This window comes from Vombatus ursinus, unplaced genomic scaffold, assembly GCF_900497805.2.
Source record: "Vombatus ursinus unplaced genomic scaffold, bare-nosed wombat genome assembly UNPS02014801.1, whole genome shotgun sequence".
NCBI classification, from domain to species: domain Eukaryota; kingdom Metazoa; phylum Chordata; class Mammalia; order Diprotodontia; family Vombatidae; genus Vombatus; species Vombatus ursinus.
The window spans coordinates 25,605,956-25,626,502 of NW_020954579.1; the positions used below are offsets into that span (position 1 = coordinate 25,605,956).

Below are 20,547 nucleotides of genomic sequence, written 5' to 3' on the forward strand. Positions count from 1 at the left end.
AAGAAATATCTATGGGCCCTAAGCAGATCATAAGGAGAAAATGAGAGAAAATGAAAAACAATGAGAGAAACAGAAGAACAAGATAACCAAGACTGAAAACTAGGATATATGATTGAAAAGATAGAGCAGAATGTTACTAATAATGCACTGCTCTGGTGCGCAGCACAGGTTATCTTGTCTTGTAGTAGAAAAAAGAGAAAAAAATATTCCATATAATTTGCCCTGAGGTTCTCCAGGTTTTTAAGAGAGTTTTGTAAGCACACATCTCTTTGCTAGAAGCCAGGAATCTTTGATATCAGAACAAAAGAGAAAAAAAAAAACACAAAATTTTAAAAAATGACAAAAATTGAGATAAATTTCAATTCTACTCTCCACAATGCCTTCATTTTAACTTTCAGAGTGAATCAGTAAATGAGGATAGCAAAAACCATTAAACAGTATTTTTTTTCGTTGTATAGGGTGATTCTTATCTGGACACAGATTAGAAATATCATTTCTTAAAATGGACTATTAAATGTGAGGAAATTCTTACAACCAAGTCAACAAAATATAATTTTATTGACTATGACAAAGATACAGAAATAGCTTTGATAAAGAGAACCTTTTCTTATAAATGAAATTTTAGCAAAAATTCACATTCCATTATTGTAAGAAAAAATCTGAAAAGTTCTCTTCATCCAACCATGTGTAGATATAAGTATTATAACAATCATTATAGCTTTTTTATAAGGAAGAATCAAGTAATATTCTTTGCTTATTTTCCATCAAAGAATCTAAAGAATTTCAACATAGTACTACAAAAAAGTGAAATCTGTTCTGGGTATTTTAAGATCAGAATGTATCATCCTCAGAGAGTGAGTTTCAGAAAAGATGGCACAGTGACCTCACCTGCTGTTTCATTTCAGCATAGACTTTCTCAGAGTTCAGCTCAACCTGCCGCTTAAACTCCTCTAGGGCAGCATCTGCCTGCTGGGCCTGTAGCCTCTGTATCTCAGTCACCCGAGTCAGCTGTTCCTCCTTCTCTCTAGAAAATTACAGAAAATCTTCAAAGTTCAAATATCAAATAAAAGAACAACTATACTTGCATTTTAAAAGCCTTTAGCTCTCTTTAAATTCATATTCAAGTTTAAATTTCCTGTCTCAGTTCCCAACTAAATTTCCCTTAAAATGACTAAAGAATATAATAGTTACCACTACAGAGACACAAAGATTGTCCTAACATTGAATTGTGAGGGGGTGAAAAGATGACTGGCATCCTACTTTCCAGGATTCCCTATTTTTTAGTGAATTTGCCTAAAAGAAAAGCACATATTCATTCATCAAACCATTTTACTTCTTTATTCTTTCAAACAAATTAGAGTCTATTTGCAAATAGGCAGAAAGAAGGAAGGTAACAAGTATTTCTTAAGTGCCTATTATGTGCCAGGCACTTTGCCAAGATCTTTACAAATGTTATCTCATTTGACCTTCATAACTCAGGGAGGTATGTGCTATTATTATCCCCATTTTACAGCTGAAGAAACTAAGGCAGCCAGAAGCAGTTGTATGACTATCCTAGTGTCACACAGCTAGTTAATGTCTGAGGATGATTTTGAATTCAGATCTTCCTGACTCCAGGCCCACTGGAATCTATCCACTGTCTTACCTAGTTGCCTATGACAGAAGAAACCTACAAAAAAGAGGATCTAAATAAGGAGTGAGACAAGGGGCGGGGAACTTGTGGCCTTCTAGGTCTTTGGATACAGCCTTTTGACTGAGTCCAAGTTTTACAGAATAAGTTCTTTTATTAAGGGAATTTGCTCTGTGAAGTTTGGGTTCAGTCAAAGGGCCACACTTGAAGACATAAAGAGCCATATGTGACCTCAAGGTCACAGGTTCCCCACCCCTGGGTGAGACTATCTGCAAGTGAATATATAAGAGGGTGTTAAAGAACAACTGTCACCTGTCAAACATATTTATTCCCAGTGTTTATCTCCTCAAACCCTGGAGAGTCATGGAAATTGGAACCCTCAGAATAGAAAAGTGAGAATGAATCCCAGAAACAAGTACACTGGGGCACAAGTGGGCAGCCAGGGGCTGATGCAAGGGTAAGAAAAACTGTAACCACTGCCTCCAACATCTTATTTTGGGACTGGTGAGCACAGATAGAGGGGCAATCAGGCTAAGTGCCTTGCAGTAACTGTCCCTACCAAAACTGAAAGGAATGGGAAGGGGGGCAAATGCCAAAAATGCTGAGACAAAGACTGTAGCTAAGCTACAGAGAAGATACACAGATTAGATACAAAGAGGCCTAAGTCATTTGTACTGCTAAGAACAGAACTGGTGAATCCATACTTTTCCACCTTTTGCTGCACTTTTATTCTCGTCTTCTCCAGGATGGGTACTGAAAATGTATCCCCAATTTTTTATTCTTAAGAAGTTTTTTAAAAATGTATTATACTGTTATTTAAAAACCAGTTTATCTACGAGTTAAAAAAAAGAAATGTAGTTAAACATTGTATTACGGATCGCATTATGTGTTTCATTCCTCCAATGTAGCTGACAAAGGAGGTAGTAAAGCACACAGGAGAAAGAAGTAGGAGATATTAAAGTGAGATGTATATTCACCAGAAAAAAAAAATTCCTTTCAAATTTCTGACACCTATCTACCTAGGGGGATCAAGTTAAACAAAAGAAAATTATGGATTCATAGTTTTATAGCCTTCCAAAAGCAGGGAAGAGATTCTCCTATACATAAAACTTGAGTCAACAATTTCTGATGAGGGGAAAATTACAAGAAAGCTGAGATTAGCCGTTCTAAGGCTCCCATCTCATGTATTATCTCTTCCCAATGTGATGACCTGATGGGAAAACCATTCCCCATGGAGCAGAGCCTTGAATCAATAAAATAGAAAGACATGAGAAATAAGCTAGAAACCATTCCAATAAGATGAGGGGTAAAGCAAAGATGTCCATTATCACCATTGCTATTCAATATTGTACACGAAATGCTAGCTATAGCAATGACAAGAAAAAGAAATTTAAGGAATAAGCACAGGAAATGATGAAACAGAACTATCACTTTTTGCAAATGATATGTTGGTTTACTTAAAGAACTCTAGAGAGTGAAATAAAAAAAAAACAATTAATAACTTCAGCAAAGTTGCAAGATATAAAACAAATCCACACAAATCACCGGCATTTCTGTATGTCACAAGGAAGAGATAGAAAGAGGAATTTCATTGAAAATAACTAAAAGACAGCATAAAATACTTTGAAGTCTACTTACCAGGGACTATATAAACGCAACTACAAAACTCTCCTCAGGCAAATAAAGACAGATCTAAATAATTATAGAAATACTAATTGCTCATGAGTAGGCTGAGTAAATATAATAAAAATTAATTTACTTATTCAGAACCATACCAATCAAATTACCAAAGAATTATTTCATAAAGTCAGAAAAAAAATCATAACAAAATTCATCTGGAGAAACAAAAGGTGAAAAATACCAAGGAAATCAATGAAAAAAAAATCAGGAAGAAAGGAGGACTAAGAGTACCAGATTGCAAACTATATTACAAAGCTATAATAATCCAAACAATTTGGTACTAGTTAAGAACTTGAGAGGTTGAATCAGTGGAACAGATTAGGTATAAAATATATTGAAGGAAATGAATACAGTAACCTAGTGCTTGATAAACCCAAAGATTAGGCAAGAATTTACTACATGAAAAAAAACTGTTGAGAAAACTAGAAAGTAGTCTGGCAGAAGGTAGGCATAGACCAACATCTCACACCATATGCCAATATCTCATACCACCAAGCTAAGCTTAAAATGGGTAGACAATTTAGACATAAAGGGTGATATAATCAAATTAATGGAGCACTGAAGAAAGTATCTATCAGATTCATGAATAGGGAAATAATTCATGGCCAAACAAGAGATAAAGAGACTTACAGGTATATTTAGTCTGGAGATAGATATCACATTTCTATTACTTTCCCATTCTCTGCCCTCAACTCTACTGGCTCCCTGTTACATGTGAGATCAAGAATAAAATTGTCTATTTGGCATTCAAAAGAGGTTATTCCCTCCTCTTAGCTCCCACCCTTGTGTGGGTGCTGTCTATTCTTTCTTAGTTACTCTTTTCAGGCATGACTGACCTCCTTCCTTCCTTTCTTCCTCCTCCCTTCCTTCCTCCCTGACTTGCCCAGGGTCACGTAGCTAGTGTCTGAGGCCATATTTGAACTCAGGTCTTCCTAACTTCAGGCCCTGTCCTACCTGTCTCTAATAAGAAAGGAAGCCCTTCCAACAAAAAGTGTACTAACACAACCAGAAATGGGACACTTGTGCCCTGCACAGATCTGTGTTCTAATGCAACAAGTCAAGTGAGCTCCCCTGAGCAAGACCAAAAATGGTCAGAAAAGCCCAGAATGGGGACCTTGAAAGCCCAAGAGGAAATAGCAGGCAGTGACCATGAAAGCCCTAAAGGAAATAGAAGGCAGTGACCAAAGACCACCAGCATGGTACTGTTCAGACTGTCCAGACCCAGTGGTATATTGTCTGGGACTACCCTGAATTTATCCTGTATATATCTTATTTGTACATATTTATTTGCATATTGTCTCTCCCATTAGATTGTAGCTCCTTAAGAGCAGGGATTGTTTTTGCTTCTCTTGAGTATACCCATGAGTGGGATGCCCCTGTGAAGACTTCTCAGTGTAATTAAGGTTTGGGATAAGACTATCCTGAATTTGGAAATAAGTTCATGAGGTAGAATAGGATAAGTATAGATTTCTATAGTTCCCTTTTTCTCACAGTCTGACATCAGTAGTTAAAGACTGCCAAGTCTAAAACCTCCCCTGTACCCCCGCATTCAGTCATGGTGACCTTCCCACAGCAGCGTCTAGCTTGATCACACATTCTAAATTGTTTGTTCATTTTTGCAGCAAACTAAGGTGATGGATATGTATATTGTTTCTTTGTTCTCTGTCTCTGGGAATAGATTTTCATGCATAGATTGTAAGCCAAATATTGGATAGTTGGTGGGAGGGAGAATTTTCACCGTTTCTATTATTTAATCTGGCTTTCTGCTTCTGTACTTGTCTTCCTTCATCAGAAGCATGCTGGTGAGAGGAACACCCAATTCTCAAGAATTGAAATAAACTTTCTGTTCCTACCTTGAGATACCTCTGAGTTTTTTTTTTTAGGTCGCTATCCCACACACCCAGTGCTTAGCACAGTGACTGGAAGATAGTAAGTGGTTAAGAAATTCTAATTTAGTTGACTTGATTTTACGTGACTCAATGAGATAACAAGAAATTTTAGATCTAAATTAAAAGATTGAAAAAACAGAAGAAAATATGAGATATATGATATAAAAAATAATTTACCCAGAAAACAGGTCAAGGAGAGATAATTCAAGAATCATTTAGACTCCTCAAAAACCATGATTTTTTTAAAGCCTGTATACTATACTTCAAGAAATCACAAATGAAAACTACTCACATCTATTAGAACCAGAGGGCAAAGGAAAGACAAAGAATCCATGGTTCACCCCCTGAAAGGAACCCCAAAAGGAAAAGTCTTAGAAATATCATAAGCAAAATCTAGAGCTAGCACATTAAAGAAAAAAAAATACTGCAAGCATCCAGAAAGAAGCAGTTTAAGTACCAAGGAACTACAGCTAGAAGCATAGAAAACCTCAGAACTTCTATTAGAAACTTCAGGATATCATGGAATATAATATTACAAAAAAGAAAAAGATATAGGCTACCCTAAAAGAATAACTTACCCTGCAAAGCTGAATATAATCTTGGGGATAAGGGGGAGAGATGTATCTTTAATGGCTGAGAGGAATTTCAAGCATTTCTAATGAAAAGACTAGAGCTGAGTGAGAATTTTAAAGAAACAAAGAAACCTAGAAAGGTAGATATATTTCAGCAACTGAGAGAACAAACAAGTATTTCTTAAGAGCCTTAAGGTATTTGAAGGGTATCTGAGGGAATTAACATGAAAAACAAGTCCCAGGGATAGTTCAGGTCTGAAGGTTTGAAGAAGAGAAAGAAAAAAGTAGGGTAAAAGGAATACAGTAAAAGAAAAGAGGAAGCAGGCAATGAAACTAGCTAGCTTTTTATGATAACTGAAGTACATGAGAAAAGGAGGCTAGGCATGGAATAAGAAGTGGAGGAATAAGCAGAGACTAAACCTCACTCATCTGAAATGGACAAAGGAGGAATACATGAACACACACACACACACACACATACACACACACATACACACACACACACTGATTGACGATTCTGGTGTAAAAGTATGAGAGACTTGCCTGACAGAACTCACTAAGATGATGGAAGAATGAGGAAATGGTAGCGCCCAGCTCTTTCCCACAACTGCTCCAACAAAAGCCTAGAAAGAGCACCAGACTAACTCCTGATTGGGAAATACAAATACAAAAATCACAATGAGGTACTTTACTAGCATAAGAAGACAGAGGTCTGTAAAAACTAGAGACTGGGTCCAGCACTACATCAAACGTTCTACTGTTGCTGAGACTTTTGAATATGTACTAGAGGGAGAAGAGGTCCTGAATCCAGCAGAGACAGGCCTAATGTTGTTCACAGAGAAGGAAGAAAAAGGAGCCAAATGGCAACTCTGTCAGTAGTACCCCCAAGCTGGGTCCCAGATCCAATGGAAATAAGATCTGCACCTAGGGGTGGTGGGTCAAGGCAAGGAACAGTTGTAGGATCAAGACTGTGCACTAGGCATGAAACAGGAATGAAGCAAGTAACAGAGGTGTGTAGATGTGTGGCTCTTACCTGGCAGTGTGGTCTCCATTTCAACCCCCAGATTGCTGAGGCCTACAGCTACGGAATAAGGGAATGCTAGCAATAGTGCTGCAACTACCCTCCCCCTTAATAAAAAGGCTATTAACATCTTTAAATGCACAGCAGAGAGTAAGGGAGCACAGACTAGCAAGACAGCTTTGGAAGTAACAAATTTTGTTATGTACTTTGAAAAAAAATGGTATAAAATGGGACAGCTAGGTGGTGCAGTGGATAGAGCACCTGCCCTGAAGTCAGGAGGACCTGAGTTAAAATCTGGCCTCAGACTAAACACTTGACACTTACTAGCTGTGTGACCCTGGGCAAGTCACTTAACCCCAACTGCCTAAAAAAATAAAATAAAAGTTTTTTTTTTTTAAAAAAAAAGGTATAAATGAAGTTTCAAGGTTCCACAAGCCCTCTATTTGTGTTATATGCATATGGAAATGCTGTTTTTGGAGTATCTAAGCACACAACTTCATTTTCAAAAAATAAAATAAAATTTAGAATATTTTGGAAAACCATTAATTTATAGAGATACCCTCTAGAAGAGGACAGACTTTGGTATTTACGGATCTGCTAAATCTCTAATTTCTGAGATTTACTCAAAATCATTTAAAAAGAGCTCAATTAAAACTTGCAAAATGTTCTATTTATCTTCCTACTTTAAACCTAAAAAGAAAGAGAATGCAGGATACTGAATTATAACTAAATATTTTAAAAGGTGGACAGAATATCACACTTTTAAAATGTGTATTATAAACTTGTGAAAATTAAAAGTTTGCAATGCAAATGTCATATATGTACTGTATGGCTAAAGTTCTAACTATGATCAGTGGCCAAACTGTGATTAGAAAGTCTAAAGATTTTCATTTTTAATAGCTAATATAAAGATTCATCATTTGGCAAATGTTAACATTATCCACCTAATGGAGCAAAATATTTTCCTAAATAATTTATTTTCCTAAAGCTAGCTTTTTATTCAAATTTCATATTAGGAAAAGAAGGCCAACATTAACCAGTTTCAGATTAAAGTATATACATGAAATGGCAGAATTGCTGAATTTAGGCAAATGGAAAAATGAAATGTAATTAAAATAATGCAATAGGGGCAGCTAGGTGGCGCAATGGACAGAGCTTCGGCGTTGGAGTCAGGAGGATCTGAATTCAAATCTGGTCTCAGACACTTGACACTTCCTGGCTGTGTGACCCTGGGCAAGTCACTTAACCCTGATTGCCTCACCAAAAAAAAAAAAAAAGGCAAAAAAAATTAAATAAAATACAATAATGCAATAAACAATGTTATCATAGAGTAAGAATTACAACACATTGTGAGGTAAGCCAAAGCAAATTTGTGCACATTTTCTAGATTGGAGTAGACTCTATACTGCAGAAAAAAATTCATTCAGGAGTTCATATACGGTGAAACAGCAAAGATTACAAATCACATACATGGGAATTAGGGGATGTTGCTGAGCAATAGTCTAAGGAAGCACACATCTAAGAAATATGTGATTGTCTCCAATTAAAATATCATAATAAGTAAGTTCTGTTTGAAAAGCATTTAGATATTTTATGTATCTTTATTTAAATGTTGCTCCCTAAATAATGTTCACAGTAGGAAGGAATTCATATTAATATTTGTAGAATCCAACAGGCATTTACAAAAGTTTTAAAGATTCACAGGGTTTAGAAAACCAGTCAGACAGCTCATTGACATATTCTTCCATGAACTCTAAGCAATGTGTTTTGCAAGAAACAGAAAAAAAAATATTTACTTTGATGATTCTTTTACTGTTGAACCAGTGGTGGGACTCAGTACAAATGTATCACTAAAATCTCCTAAAGCTAAGCCTCTGTGAAGATAAAAATGTACAAAGGGAACTTATTTTTTAGCTCTGGCTTATTTATAAACAATAAATTATTTGTGTTCAGTACAGATAGAGCTAAAAACAAGGACGTATTTCTATATAACCATAAGCCATCTCTGATTAAAGTACATTATTCAGGAGAGGCCATGAAATAGGAAGAAATAACAGCATACAATGAAATGCTTCTTGAACTTATCAGCACTTACCATTTATGTGTACAGTCAACCTCACTTTAAGAACGCTTATTTTGCTGAATTCTGTACTAACATATTTAGCAAATACTGGGAGCTGCTTTGCAGAGTTAATGTTGTAACAGTTAATATACTGCTAAGTTGGATTCTCACCTGAAAGAACCAAGTCTGAAAAATAGCTGGAAGAGCCTCCATTCCAAGTCTGACTGGGTTATAACCAAAACAAAGGGCAAACAGCACCTATGCTATTGGATGCTAACTGGCATTTAACTTCATTGAAGTCAAATAGTTAACAACCTTAAACCACTACTTTTGAGTGTGTGTCTTGAGCTTCCCCATCAGCATTGTAATTTTTTGTTTTTTGTTTTTTTCTTAAAGGACAAGTGTTGGAGGGGATGTGGAAAAATTGGGACACTGATCCACTGTTGATGGAACTATGAAATGATCTGGCCATTTTGGAGAGCAATCTGGAGTTATGCCCAAAGATTTGTGGAATTGTGTATGCCCTTTGACCCAGCAATACCACTATTGGGTGTGTTTCCCAAAGCGATCATGGAAGAAGGAAGAGAACCTTAATGTGCTGCAATATTCATGGTGGCTCTCTTTAGGGTGGCAAATAACTATAAATTGAGGAGATGCCTATCAGTTGGGGAACAACTGAACAAGTTGTGATGTATGATTATGATGGTGTACTGCTGTTCAATAGAAAATGATGAACGGACTGATTTTGGAAGAACATGGAGAGATTTGCATGAAATGATGAAGAGTGAAATGGGCAGAACCAAAAGAACACTGTATACAGTAACATTAATATTTGAGGAATAACTGTGGGTGACTAAATTTTTCTGAGTATTATCAGTGCTCAAATCAACTGCAAGGGACCTCATATAAGGAACTGATAAATGGAAGTGATGTAAATCTGTGTCAAGTGGTAGTCTTCTCTAGAGTGGGGTGGAGAGGAAGGAAGGGAGACAGTTTAAAAGTTAAAATGTAACCAAAAAAAAAAAAAGAAAAAATCAAAAGCAAATAAGATACCTGTAACCTACCCATTCGTGGAGGTAAGAAATACACAGATGTTATACATTATACATGTTTCAGACTTTTTCAATGTATTGATCAATTATGTTGATTTTTCCCTCTCTAAAAAATTACTATTTATCATATGGTATACCTCTCTGGAACGGGGAGGAGGAGAAATACATGGTATACTATGGTGATGTAAGAAACAGAAAATATCATTAAAAATTATTTTAAAATAAATTATAGAAAAAAAGAAAATTTAATAAAAGAAATTATCAGTAAGGAGACAATATACCAACAATTATGGGTTGCAGCTGAGAGAATTACAAGAATTGAGTAAACCACATTGATTCCATGTTGTGACTCAATTCTGAACCCAGTTCCCTTTCTATTCAATTATGGGTCTAGTCCAATTTCTGTCTTGTGAGAAAAGTTTATTCAATTATGAGAATTGTAAGAAAACTTAATTACATTGTTTGAACCTAGCCCTGCATGACTGGGAAGCTAGATGACTTCCACCTATTGCTTAGAGACCCTTAACTAAGAACCTAGGTTATGCTGATCAGAAACATGAGATCTAAAGAACAACCCACATGAATCACTGAAAAACTGGCTATGTACTGGTCAATCAGTGAATTTCAATTGTTTGTTCTCCCCCTCCCAACTTTGAAAGTCTCTAATCTTTCCTCCAATTAGAAATCAAATTATCTACTCTTGCATCCTAGTTTATATCCTATAAATTGTTTTTTTTAAATGCATAAAAACCTATCTTCCCCTAAATTCTGGGTCCAGTGACAAGCTAAGGAGGCCTTGGTCTCAATTTGGTATCAAGTGGTATGCCTTGCTTAATAAAACAATGTGCTTGGAAGCTCAAACCTTTCTTTCCTCAGTCATTTCAGATTTTATGTGTCACACAGCTAAGTTAATTCAGAGAGATAATTTTCCATTTCTAAACAATTTTGGCAAAAAAGGAACAAATCAATGAATTAAATACACAACTAATAAATTTGAACAACAAATTAAAAACCCCTTCAATACACTAAGCAACAAAGACGTTCTTAAAATTAAAGAGATTAATCAAAGAAAAATTTGATTTAATATGTTAGGAGCTAGTTTTTTTTAAATAAAATAATAATAAATAACAAAGTATACACTCTAATAACAGAACATGAAGAAGAATTAAGAAGTCTCTTGATGAGGGTGAAAAAGGAGTGTAAAAGCTGGCTGGAAGCTTAACATCAAAAGAAAAAAAAACTACGATCTTTGCAACTACACCCATCACTTCCTGGCAAATAAAGGAAAAAGAAATGGAAGCAATATCAGGTTTTATATTCTTAGGCTCAAAGATCACTGCAGACGGTGACTGCAGCCAAGAAATAAAGACACTTATTCCTTGCAAGGGAAGGTATGGCAAATCTGGACAGTATACTAAAAAGCAGAGACATCATCATGTTAACAAAGGTCAAGGCAAAGCTATGGTTTTTCCAGTAGTAATATATGGCTGTGAAAGTTGAGCTACAAGAAAAGCTGAGCACCACAGAATCAATGCTTTTGAATTGCGGTGCTGGAGAAGGCTTTTGAGAGTCTCCTGGGTAGCTAAGAGATCAAATCAGTCAATACTTAAAAGAAATTAATTCAGGCTATTCACTGGAAGGTCAAATACTGAAGCTGAAGCTTAAATACTTTAGCCACATAATGAGAAGGCAGTACTCACTGGAAAAGACCTTGATGTTGGGAAAGACTGAAGGCGAAAGGTAAAGGGGATAGCAGAGAATGAGATTCATGGAAAGTGTCATGGAAGCAATGAACATGAACTTGAATAGACTTTGAGAGACAGTTGAGGATAGAAGGACCTAGCATGGTATAGTCCACAGGGTCACCAAGAGTCGAACAAGACTGAACCACTAGACAACAACAACTCTCTGACTTCTGTATTCTGAACTGTGCATCTAATATGTATTCAAAAAAGAATGCTTTCCAGTATTTGAACTAAAAAAAGAAAAGAAAAAAAAAGAAAGATGAGTCTTTTCTCACTTTTTCCTTGTTTAAGCAGAGGAGCATTAAGTTGAAATGGTCAAAATAACTATGATTGAGATAAAATATCTGACCATTCTCTTAAAAGAAGAAATTTAGTCTGGAATAAAGGGTGTCTAGGAATTCACTGACATTCAAAATCTGTGGGTCCACAGATTATTATTTTTCAGATATCAACAGCCAATTGGCAACCTTTTTGTTGAAATAAAGATTTCACCATAAACTTTTTAATATTTCCACATTACATTATTCAAGTATTTGGTATTATAGTAAGATCATTAACAAACCTAATGCAGAAAAAAGAAACTCACCTACTTAAGAAATGAGAAATACATTTATATATATATATACCTTATTAATATTTCTATATACATTTCTGGATCACATAAGCAACAATATGGAAGACTAAACATGTTCTGCATTGTTCATGATCCCTCAAGCCTCTCCAACATAGGAATTACATGGAAGAAATCAAGCAATTTCAGCTGCATCCAAGCTCTAACGAGGTAACAATTCAATGAACTAACAATTCCTAAACTTTAATAGATTCATTCCAAAGTCCCTCCCCCACCACCGCAACACTCCTGCAGCAGTACTACATAAGGGACACATGGGCTGGTAACAGAACTTAGGGCTTCAAAAAAAAAAAAGGTAGGAGTTTACTCAGGCTGTCACACCAATATGATAGTGTTCTGTGCTACAACAGAGCTCAGCCAGAGAACTAAGGAAGAGAGGGAACTGGGGCAGGAGATGTGTGTGCAAGGCTGTGTGCCACTCCACTAAGACTGAGGGAAAGAGCCCAGCTGCCAGCTGGAGACAGTTGCATCCCCCAGAAAGCACTTAGGACAGACTTCCAACTGTGAAATGTGAACTACCCACCATAGAAGGAAGCTGAGATGGGTTTGAGATCAAGCCCCAAGAAAAACCATCATCAATGGGGATGGAAGGAGAAAGTAAGTGATTGAGGAATAGAAAGGAAAAAAAAAGACTGAAATTGTCAAAGATCTCAAAAGCAAGAAAACTTAATTAAAGACCTTGACCATAAGCAGATAAACCAACAGGGAAGATATTAATGACAGAAGGAAATATGATCTCTAGATCAACTAAAAGACTCCATACATCTATAAATAAATATTGCAAAGCAAAGGAACATGAATCAACAATGATGAAACAGAGGACTCTGTGGATTCCCGGGAGCACGAATTCTTAACAGGATGCTTCTAAATGGTTTAAAAGAGAGATAAGAATTTTGAAAGCAGAATTCATGGCCTACAGAGCAGAAATAATCAACAGAATAAAAAAACTTGAAACCATACTGGCAATTGTCACTGAAGAAAAGAGAATAACAGATTGGAAATTAAAACACAAAGAACTAAAGGACAATCAGGAAGAGGAAAAGTACAATGCAATAATATTAAAAGAAAATATGATCCCCATAATGCAGAACACATTGAACTCAAAGACAGAATTTGCAGAGACAATTTAAGGATTATAGATATCCCAGAAGACATGACAAATCCAAAAATCTGAGCAGTGTTCTACAAGAAATAATATAGGACAACTGCCCAGAACTCCTGAACACAGAACAAAGTTTAATTAAAGAATCTACAAATTACCTTTAGAAAAACAAAACAAAACAAAACAATACCTATGCTGCAAACTCGAAGACATTTAAAAATGCCAATGACTAACAATAAATATTTCAAATGACCAGAAACATATTCAAATAAAAAGAAAAGATAATTCAAATAAAACAAGGCTATTTTGCACCCACCAAAAACTGCAGAAAGGAATGGAACAATGTGTTCCAAAGAACAAAGGAGATAAAGATGCAACCCAAGAAGACCAAACCTGCAAACCTAAGCACTATTGAAAAAAATGTATGTGCAATAAAAAAGAGGCATTTGAAGAATTCCTAGAGAGAAGACTAGAACTGAGGATATTATTTAAATTTTAAACATCCTAGATAACAGACATACATAAAGGTAAATAAATATAACAACCAAGAAAAATAACAAAATAACAATGGAAAGACCATTAAGAGATTTCCTTTCAAAAACACACAAAGAGACAAACATGAAAGTAGAATTCAAACAGAAATAATAATGGAGAAACAGGACTGGAACATTATGGACTAAACCTCACGATATCCTGCCTACAGTTGCATCAATATTTTAGCAGCACTAAATTACAGAATGGGAGAAAACATAAAAAGGAGAGAAAGATATAAAGGACATAAGGAAAAATAACTCCTACAGTCTCTCTGTGTGAAAAATGATTATTTCTCTCTGGTATTAATAACTAATTATCATATTAGGACCAAGGTTTTTCCCCTTTTCTATTTACTCATTCAGAAATCAACCAGTGTGGGAAATCTTAGGCAGAAAATTACCCACGCCAAGAACTAATAAGACAATAAAAGAAATTCTAAGTTTGGGTTAATAGATGTATTCCTGCTCTTTGTGTTTGCTCAGACAGGTCTGGGAAAATGTGGATCCTGCCTTTTGTCAGGCAGGTGATATGGAAATTGATAAGTCTCTTTGATCAAGATTTGGGTGACTGAAGTCATGTACCCCAAAACCCTAATTGTAATGTAGCTCATCCTTTCATTGTAACATTCATTTTCTCATTAATTGTTAACCAATCAGAGTTGACTGCCACCCTATTCTTCCATGGGCATATAAACTGATCTCAACACCATGAGGGGTCTTTGGTCTGCGACAGCCAAATGACCATCCTTTTATTAAAATGCTGGCATTATTAATTCAATGATTAAATTACCCAGAAATTATGTCTCTTGAAACTAATTTTTAGATGCCACATCTGGAAGAAGAGAGCCTACAGCAGAATAGGTGAGGAGGCAAAGGAAGAATTTGAACCAGGAGGAAAGAAAGGAGGAAATATTGTTTCAGCAGCAGGAGGGGGTACTACCGATAAATGCTCCCATGGGACAAGAGAAATATTCTATAAATGAAAATAGAGACCTCAAAATTGGTTAATCGACAAGGATTTGGTACTTTAAGAGACTGTTTGTCTTGTCTCAGGAGAAGGAGATTGAGAATTCCCAGGGATAAGTCACAACCAGAAGAGTAGGAAGACGTAGAGCAGGGAGGAGATTTCAAGGCAAATATGGAACAAATCACCATGGGCAGGGCAAAGGTCACATTCATGATAAGGAATCTAGAAAAATTCCTACCATGGAATAATACTATCTCTCTCAAAATATTACTAAGAGTGAAGAACAACAGAAAAGGGGAACAAGCTCTACAAGGCAATAACATAGAAACTGTTCCAAAAAAAAAGGAAGAGTATCTTATTTGACTACTTCATTGAGAAGGGGAAAAAAAGAGAGGAAGAATTAAATAAGGTGAAGGAAACTAATAACTTAAGCAAAATTACAAAACTAGGAAAGGAGGTGACAACAGGATGGGAGGTGAAGGAGGAGTCTTTGAGGGAGAGTGGAAGAGAATCAGCATGAGTAAAGTTTCTTAAAGTAGACTAATCTAAAGTGATGGAAGAGACATTGTACTTGATTTGTAGAGGGAGAGAAGGGAAATCTTAATCTGGAAAAAAAATTAGAGACAAATGGGAAAAATAAAAGACATAAAAGTAAAAATAAAAATTTTAATATGAACTGCTTCAACAATTCAATAAAAAGAGTGAGAAAACAAAACCTCATAGTATTCATACATTAGCAATTTCATTTTACCACAGCATAAAAATTATTTTACTCAAGGTGATCTTTAAAGATGTGCACAGCGTTTTTTCATTAAGAAAATATCGAAGTCCTCATGTTCTAAAATTATAAGATAAATACCTTTAAACCTAAATGTTGCACTGCCTATAGATGCCACTGTCAATTAGTTGATACCAAGTACTACTATATGCTGTAGTAGGTAATATCCGGGGATGCACAATTAATAAATCTTTGATATGCTACATGAATACACTCCTAAATTCCTATTCCAATGATTTCACACCATAAAAGAGAAGGTTTTCATAATGTCCTAAGAATCTCTACATCGTAATATTTTAAAAATCTGTTGCAACTTATGTATAAGGGAGCATCTGAAACCAATTAAACTCTCTTGTCTTATATTCCTATCATTAAATAAATAAGTAAATTGATTTTTTTCTTTAAAAAATTTTTGCAGACTAGTAATACAATCCTTAAAATATGGTATTACACTGGAAACTCCACTCAAATGAAACCATAGCAAGATTCTTAGAGAAACATAAAGTGAATATACTAGAAATTTAATTTACACAGAAATTAAGCACTAGATCATTTCAAGGAAAAATTGCATTTGTGACACTATTAACATACCTGAAAGCCTCCTCCAATTTACGAATTTTCTTCTGAGAATCTCCTTTCTCTTTATCAAGTTCACTCTGGAATCCTTGAATCTATCATTACAAAAAAATGTTAAAATTTTAACTATTAAATCAAAACAATGATAAGACATGGGGCAGTGCCAAGATGACTGAGTACAGGCAGCAATCCAGTTGAAATTTCCCAACCTTGCCCTCCAAACAACTTTAAAACTTCTCGACTCAAATTGTGGAGTGGCAGAGCCAACAAAAGGTCAAAGTAAGACATTTTTCCAATCTAAGAAAAGTTAGGACGTTGGAAGAAGAGTTCTGTGACACCAGCATAGGGACCAGGATGGGAGCATGGCAGGAGCACCAGCAGGGGGCCTTGGAGGCAGCTACATCAGCTCTCAGACCAGATATGGTAAGGGGCAGGGAGTCAGACAAGTGGTCAGAAAGAGATCACAAAGGATCTTTTGCTGGCATTGGGTATAGCTGGCACTGACTGGCAACTATATAATCCATAAGTCATTTGGGGCAGCAGTTCCAGAGTGGAGAGGAGTGATTGTTGTCAGTCACAAGGGAACATAGACCCTGGTCACAATTCTAAGGGAGGGAGGAAAAATAGCACTTGTGGCTGCAGGAGAGCAGGGTACCTGGTCACAGTTCCAGGGCTAAGGGGAGTGCAAGTGCCTGTAGCTGTAAGGAAGAAATGACCTTTCCTGGGTAAAGATCAGAGTACATCAGGAGTGCAGTGACCACACCCTTCCACAGATCACATCACTTTGAAAGCACTGAAAACTTGCAGACTACCCCACCTTCCCAGAAGTAGTTCTGAATACAGCAGAATAAAAAAGCGTCAAGTTTGGAACAGTGCCTCCCAACCCCTGGGTGAGCAGAGTTCAACTTTAACATAAAGTTCAAAGATAAGAAAATAGGCTGGAAAAAACAGAAAACAATAAAAAAAGAACTTGACCATAAAGAATGATTATTGTGGCAGTGAAGACCAAGACACAAACTCAAAAGACAACAACATGAAAACAGCTACCAGCAAAGTGTCAGAGAGACAAATCCAAATTGGACAAAAGTCCAAAGTTATTTCCTGGAAAAGTTCAAGAAAAAGATAAGAATGGCAGAGGAAAAATTGGTATAGAGGGCTTGGAATATGATATTCCAGAAGGCAAAGGAGCTAGCATTACAACCAAGAATAACCTACCCAACAAAATTTAGTATAATCCTTCGGGGGGGGAATGGATATTTAATGAAATAAGGGACTTTTAAGCATTACTGATGAAAAGATCAATGTTGAATAGAAAATCTGACATTCAAACATAAGACTCAAGGGAAACATCAAAAAGTAAACATGAAAGAATAATCACAAGGACTCAATAAAGTTACACTGCTTACATTCCTATATGGGAAGATAATTCATGCTACTCCTAAGAACATTATTATTATTAGGGCAGTTAGAAGGAGTATACATAAACACAGGGCATAGGCATGAGTCAATTATGTTGGGATGGTCTCCAAAAAAAATGAAGGGGTGAGAAACAGGTACGCACTGGGAGAAGTGGGAAGAGAGAAACAGAATGGCGAAAAGTTTCTAACATAAGAGAGGTGCACAAGGAAAAGCTTTTACAATGCAGTGGAAAATGCTGGGTGTGGGAGAGAGTTGGCAGACAAAGCTTGAACCTTACACTCACTGGAATTGGTTCAAAGAGAAAAGAATATATATACACACTCAGTTGAGCACAGAAATCTATCTTATACGTGGGAATAGCAAAAGAATGATAAAAGGGAGTGCAGATTAAGGAAGATAGTGATCAGAAGCAAAACTGACTTTTGAGGAATGACAGGATAAAAAAAAACAGAGAAAAGGATAAACAGAAGAAAATAGGATGGAGGGAAATATACAGTAATCATAACCGTGAATGTGAATGGGATGAGCTCACCCATAAAATGGAAGCAGATAGGAGAATATATTAGAAACCACAGTCCAACAATATGCTGTTGAAACAGAAAGATACACAGAGTTAAAATAAAGTGCTGGAGCAGAATTTATTATATTTCAGCTTAAGTAGAAAAAGGCAAGAGCAGCAATCACAATCTCAGACATAACAAAAGCAAAAACAGAACTGATTAAAAGAGATAATCATGGAAACTGCATTTTGATAAAAGATATCACAGACAATGAAGTAATATCAAAAAAAATTTTGCAGCAAGTTTCTCTGATAAAAGCCTTATCTCTCAAATATATAGAGAACTGAGTCAAATTTATAAAAATAAAAGCCACTCCCCAATTGATAAATATGAACAGGAAGCTTTCAGAAGAAGAAATCAAAGCCATATGAAAAAATCTTCTAAATTACTATTAATTAGAGATAATGCAAATTAATACAACTCTGATGTACCACTTCATACCAACCAGAAATCACTTGAAGGGATGAGGGAAAACAAGTATATCAATGAACTACTAGTAGAGCTATAAACTGATCCAACCACTCTGGAGAGCAATTTGAAAGCTTATCCTAAGGGCTATAAAACTGAATACCTTTGACCCAGCAATGCTGTATCCCAAAAGAGTCACAGAAAAAGGAAAATTATCTATATGTAAAAAAATATTTATAGCAACTATTTTTGTGATGGCAAATAATTAGAAATCGAGGGAATATTCATCAATTGGGGGATGGCTGAACAAGTTGTGGTATATGATTGTGATGGAGTGCTACTGTAATATAAGAAATGATGAGAGGGGTGCACGGCAAGACCTATATGAACTGACACAAAGTGAAGTGAGAAGAATCAGGAATTTAAGGCAAATTATTTTGGCAACAATATGTAGAGCAGACTACAATATTAAAAAACTTGAGGTAAGAAAGACAATGAGGAAATTGGTGCAATAATCTAGGTGAGAGGTGATAAGGGCCTTACCTAGGCCTCAACTAGCTGTATGAGTGGGAAAAAGGGATTAAATGTGAGAGATGTCATGAAAGTAGAAATGGCAAGATTTGATAACTGATTAGATATGTGAGGAGAGGGAAAATGAAAAAGTCAGGATAATGCCAATGTTATGAACCTTGGAGCATAGAAGGATGGTGAAGCCTTTGAAATAAACAGGTAAATTTAGGGAAGAAGAAGGAGGAGGAGGATTAGGAAGAAAGAAAATCAGTTCATTTTTGGATGTTTTAAGTTTAAAATGTATCAGGACATCCAGTTAAAAAACAATTGACAATGGGAGACTAAAACTCAGGAGAGAGACTAGGGCTGGATGCAAAGACCTATAGGTCATCTGCATAGTAAGATGATAGTTAAATCCATGAAAGTTGATGAGGTTACCAAAAGGAAGAGTGTAAAAGAAGAGAAGAGGGCCAAGGACAGAACCTCAGGGGAAAAATTTTTAAATATGAGATATGGATGATGAGACAGAAATGGAGATTAAGAAACACTGGTTAGACAAGAAAACCAGGACAGTAGCATTACAAAAGCCCAAAGAGGTAAGATTATCCACAAGGAAAAGGTAGCCAACAGTATCAAATACAGCAGACAGGTCAAGAAAGACTGGGACTTAAAAAAAAAAGAGCTTTAGATTTGACAATTAAGAGGTCATGGTAACTTTGCAGAGAGCAAACTAGGTTTAGAGATGAGTTCAAAAGTCAAACTACAAGGGGTTAAAGAGTGAGCAAAGAGGAAGTCAAGGCAAACAGTAGAGAGCTTTTTCAAAGTGTTTGTCTAAGAAAGGGAGGAAAGAGAACAGCATTAAGGGATAGATCTTGTGACTTTTTTTTTAAAGAATGGGGTATATTTGGACTTGTTTAAAGACAAGAGGGGAGAAAACAGTTGACAAGGAGAAGTTGAAGATTAGAGAAAAAGGAGGACCTTTGAAGACTTAATCTCTTGGGGAACAGAGAGAGATAAAATCAAGTACACATTCAGAGAGGTTGATCTTGGAAAGAAAAAAGACCAGCTCTTTGTCAGAGACTGGAGGAAAGTAAGAAAGAGTAGGAGATGATGTCAAGGGGCTTTCAGATGAAAAGAATGGAAAAAAGAGGGTGTTCACATCACATAGAGTCAATTTTCTTAATAATAATGATGATGATGATGATGATAATGATAAAAATAAAATATGCTAAGCACTTTACAAATATTATTTCTTTTGATCCTCACAATAACAATTTTAGAATTAGAAGGTACCAAAGAAATAATCTAGTACAACTACTTCATTTGACAGTTAAAGAAACTAATACACAGAAATATTATAGTTACTTGCTCAAAGTGACACTGATTATAACGCAATAATATAAACTGATGAA

At 35.8% G+C, this 20,547-nt stretch overlaps 1 protein-coding gene across 6 annotated transcripts in view; it reads right to left on the bottom strand.

Annotated features, from left to right (window-relative positions):
- Positions 1-20,547, bottom strand: part of CEP112 (centrosomal protein 112) — a 496,208-nt gene that overhangs the window by 318,048 nt on the left and 157,613 nt on the right. For all 6 annotated transcript variants that reach the window (XM_027873031.1, XM_027873032.1, XM_027873026.1 and 3 more), the window contains exons 17-18: positions 16,254-16,333; positions 889-1,024 (exon numbers count right to left, since the gene is read on the bottom strand). In XM_027873031.1, coding sequence (XP_027728832.1) covers positions 889-1,024; positions 16,254-16,333 — 216 coding nt within the window. The remainder of the gene's footprint in view (positions 1-888; positions 1,025-16,253; positions 16,334-20,547) is intronic.